At 37.0% G+C, this 3,926-nt stretch overlaps 1 protein-coding gene across 1 annotated transcript in view; it reads left to right on the top strand.

Moving 5' to 3' along the window:
• HNRNPLL (heterogeneous nuclear ribonucleoprotein L-like) overlaps nt 1–3,705 on the top strand; it is a 48,027-nt gene extending 44,322 nt beyond the window's left edge. The window contains exon 13 of the mRNA XM_011997337.1: nt 2,660–3,705. Within this exon, the coding sequence (XP_011852727.1) occupies nt 2,660–2,715 (56 nt within the window). The 3' untranslated portion in view covers nt 2,716–3,705. The remainder of the gene's footprint in view (nt 1–2,659) is intronic.
• Nucleotides 3,706–3,926: the final 221 nt, after the last annotated feature.

The raw sequence follows: 3,926 nt of genomic DNA on the forward strand, positions 1-3,926 counted from the left end.
CCGCCTCCCAGGTTCAAGCAATTCTCCTGCCTCAGCTTTCCAAGTAGCTGGGATTATAGGCACCTGCCACCACACCCAGCTAATTTTTGTATTTTTGGTAGAGACGAGGTTTCACCATGTTGGCCAGGCTCGTCTCAAACTCCTGGACTTCATGATCCGCCCACCTCGGCCTCCTGAAGTGCTGGGATTACAGGCATGAGAAAACTCAAGTTTAATTTTTGAAACTTTGTGCTGTGTAATTTACTTTGATCCTGGATCTAAAGGGTATTTAAATAATAGGGGAACCTTATTGGGTGTGATGATGAATGATGGTTTAAAAAAGAGAAAAAAAAACCAGTGAATGATTTATGGGTGGAATAACATCTGAAATTTGCTTTGAAATATTCTGGCTTTCAAAACTATGTGTGAAGGGTAGGTAGATGAAGTAAGACAGCCAAAGATTGACAATTACTGAAGCTGAGTGATAGGTATGTGGGGATTCATTAAACCTATCTATATTTTTGTGTATGTTTGAAAATTCCTTAATAAAAAGTAAGAAACACTATTTTTTTTTGAGACAGGGTCTTGCTCATGTCCTAGCCTGGAATGCAGTGGTGCAATCACAGCCTACTGCAGCCTCAACTTCCCTGAGCTCAAGTGATCCTCCCACCTCAGCCTCCCAAATAGCTGGGGCTACAGGCATGCAACACTATGCCCAGCTTATTGATGTATATTTATTTTAAAAAATGTTTTAGATGGGGGGGTCCTGCTGTATTGCCTAGGCTGGTGGTCTTGAACTCCTGGCCTCAAGCAATCCTCTGGCCTCAGCCTCCCAAGTTGCTGGGATTATAGGCACAAGCCACAATGTCGACTTCCTTCTCATTTTACTTTTAGTTTAAAAAAAAAAAAAGGGAAATATTATTAAGTAGTGAGTCAGGCTTAATTTTTGAGAGAAAGTTTTAAAAAGCTTTAAAGTTATATGAAATACATTAGAGATAGTATATAAATTGTAAACTGTTTGCAGATAGGGACACTTATGTATGTTTTTATCCTCCGCAGTGTCTTGTACACACTTGTTGATGCATATGCTTTTCCCCTTACAGGAATTTTTTTTCTTTAATGAACTACAGCTTTTAATACTAAAATTGTGATACATTAAGATAGCAAAACCGGTTCTTTGCTTTGATTTCTTATATATACAGTTGAGGAAGAGCTATTTTCTGCCTGGTCTGAAAAATTAAAGGAAAGAAAAATTTGCAAAGTGGAAATATTTTTGTGAAGTATACCCAATTTTTTTTTTTCCAGTAATTTCAAAACTTACATGCCCCATTGATGAAGAGAGATTTAATACTAGATTTCCTAGAAACTTTTGGGATCACAGATGTCTTCATGTACATTCCAGCTTTGTACATGTACAAAGCTTTGTAAATTCCAGCTTTGTACATGTAAATGTAAATTCTAGCTTTGTACATGTACATTCTCCGCTCACTGCAAGCTCCGCCTCCTGAGTTCACGCCATTCTTCTGCCTCAGCCTCCCGAGTAGCTGGGACTACAGGCGCCTGCCACCACGACTGGCCAATTTTTTGTATTTTTAGTAGAGATAGGGTTTCACCGTGTTAGCCAGGATGGTCTCGATCTCCTGACCTCGTGATCCGCCCACCTCGGCCTCCCAAAGTGCCGGGATTACAAGCGTGAGCCACTGTGCCTGGCCTGAATTGACTTTTATAGAGAGTTAACTGCTGGCAGTATTTTTGCAATGTGAACTTTGCTGCTTAATCCTGATACTATTTATTCTTTTGTTTTGTTTTGTTTTGTTTTTTTTGAGACGGAGTCTCGCTCGGTCCCTCAGGCTAGAGTGCAGGCTGGAGTGCAGCGGCCTGATAATCAGCTCACTGCAAGCTCCGCCTCTCCGGTTCACACCATTCTCCTGCCTCAGCCTCCTGAGTGGCTGGGACTACAGGCGCCCGCCACCATGCCCGGCTAGTTTTCTTGTATTTTTTGTAGAGACGAGATTTCACCATGTTAGCCAGGATGGTCTTGATCTCCCAACCTCGTGATCCACCCGTCTTGGCCTCCCAGGCATAAGCCACCACGCCCGGCCGATACTGTTTATTCTTTAATGATCAGTTCACTAAAAAAAATTGAGTGCCGGACAGTGTTGAGAACAATAGAAATGTAGCAGTCAATAAAGTCTGCCTTCATGAGCTTATCTTTCAGTAAATATGAATAAAAATCTTCCCCTTACCTTACTTAGAAATTTTACTTTTTTTTTTTTTTTTTTTGAGACGGAGTCTCACTCTGTCACCCCACTCTGTCACCCAGGCTGGAGTGCAGTGGTACAATCTCAGCTCGCTGCAACTTCCACCTCCCACCCAGGTTCATACAGTTCTGCCTCAGCCTCCAGAGTAGCTGGGACTACAGTCGCACACCACCACACCAAGCTAACTTTTGTATTTTTAGTAGAGAGGGGTTTCGCCTTACTAGCCAGGCTAGTCTCGAACTCCTGACTTCAGGTGAGCCACCAAGTCTGGTCAGTTTTACTTCTTTATATTCCTGCTTTATATTCACCATATTCTTTATATTTAGTATAAAAAGGTGAAATAATTTACTCTGGTACTTCAAAGTGATGTTGAAAGTTTGAAGAAGTGAAATATTAACTCTGTTTTTTACTTTTTACAGATGGTTCCAATCCCTATACATTGAAGCTTTGCTTTTCTACATCATCCCATTTATAAGAAGAGAAGAGCATGTTAGAATTTATGTTCACCTTTATTACAATTTCAAAGCTACACTTCATTAAAAAAATCTAAAATGGTTGATCTCATGTTGCCTTGCTTACTTTAAGATCCTGTTCTGTAATAAACATATTTTGCCTTGAGTAAATTTGTTGTAAACTTAAATATTGAATTGTTTTCATTTTAAGATAGAATATCATAATGTAGACTATCTACAGCTTCATTGTAGATTATACAGATATATAATTTCTAACCTTATTACTGTAATTTTTCTTCCACAGTAAAAATATATTTGCATTCTTAATGCTAATTATCTGCAAGTATTTTTTCATTGTGTAAGAGATTAATGCAGGTGAAAGTATTGCATTTTAATATAGAATTCCTATTATATGTTTAGATGTTTAAGTATGTTGCAGTTACTCATATTAAACATAACTTTGTATTTATTTAATCAAGTTTGAGAATAACATTACATATGTTGAATTTTAAGTACTACAGATTTAACTGATTTTATATTTCTGAAAGGCTAACAGACATGGATACACTTGTACAGTATGCATTCAAACTTATTTAAATTGGTGTATTTTTTTTTAAGTCAGTGTCCATTTGTATTGACATGCCTCTCTGTTTCTAGTCCAGTTTGGAGATTTTATAAACTTATAACAATGAGTTAATGTGTTCATTTTCATTTGTTGCATGTGACTTAAATACAGCTAGTATTTGGCATTGAGATTTTAATAGAGGTTATAATTAACAGTTCCTCTTATAGATAATAATCTGGGATCTATGGGTGGGCTTCAGAGAATCTGTGTACCCCCTAAAATTGTATGTAGAATTTTGGATATTTACATTTTTATTTTTTACTCTTGAATCCATCAGTAATATGTATTTTTCTATATGGTACAAGATTTAAGGATCTAATTTTATTTTTATTCCAAACAGATAGCTATTTGTCTCAATACCATTTATTAAACATTCTTTCTCCCACTGGATCTGCTTTTTTTTTTTTTTTCTTTTTAAAATAATAGATTTTATACCTAGGCAAGTAAGATTTAAGGACCAAACGTGGTATTAAGAGACTACAGCACGATTGTTATCAAGTTCACAGCTTTTTTACAATAGAAAAACTGATGTGGCCATTTTGTTTTCATCTTTAAAAGAAGGGAGAATATGTGTCATCTACCTAGAATAACTGATATCAATAGTTGGTA

This window comes from Mandrillus leucophaeus, unplaced genomic scaffold (genome assembly GCF_000951045.1).
Source record: "Mandrillus leucophaeus isolate KB7577 unplaced genomic scaffold, Mleu.le_1.0 Scaffold538, whole genome shotgun sequence".
In the NCBI taxonomy this organism is placed as follows: domain Eukaryota; kingdom Metazoa; phylum Chordata; class Mammalia; order Primates; family Cercopithecidae; genus Mandrillus; species Mandrillus leucophaeus.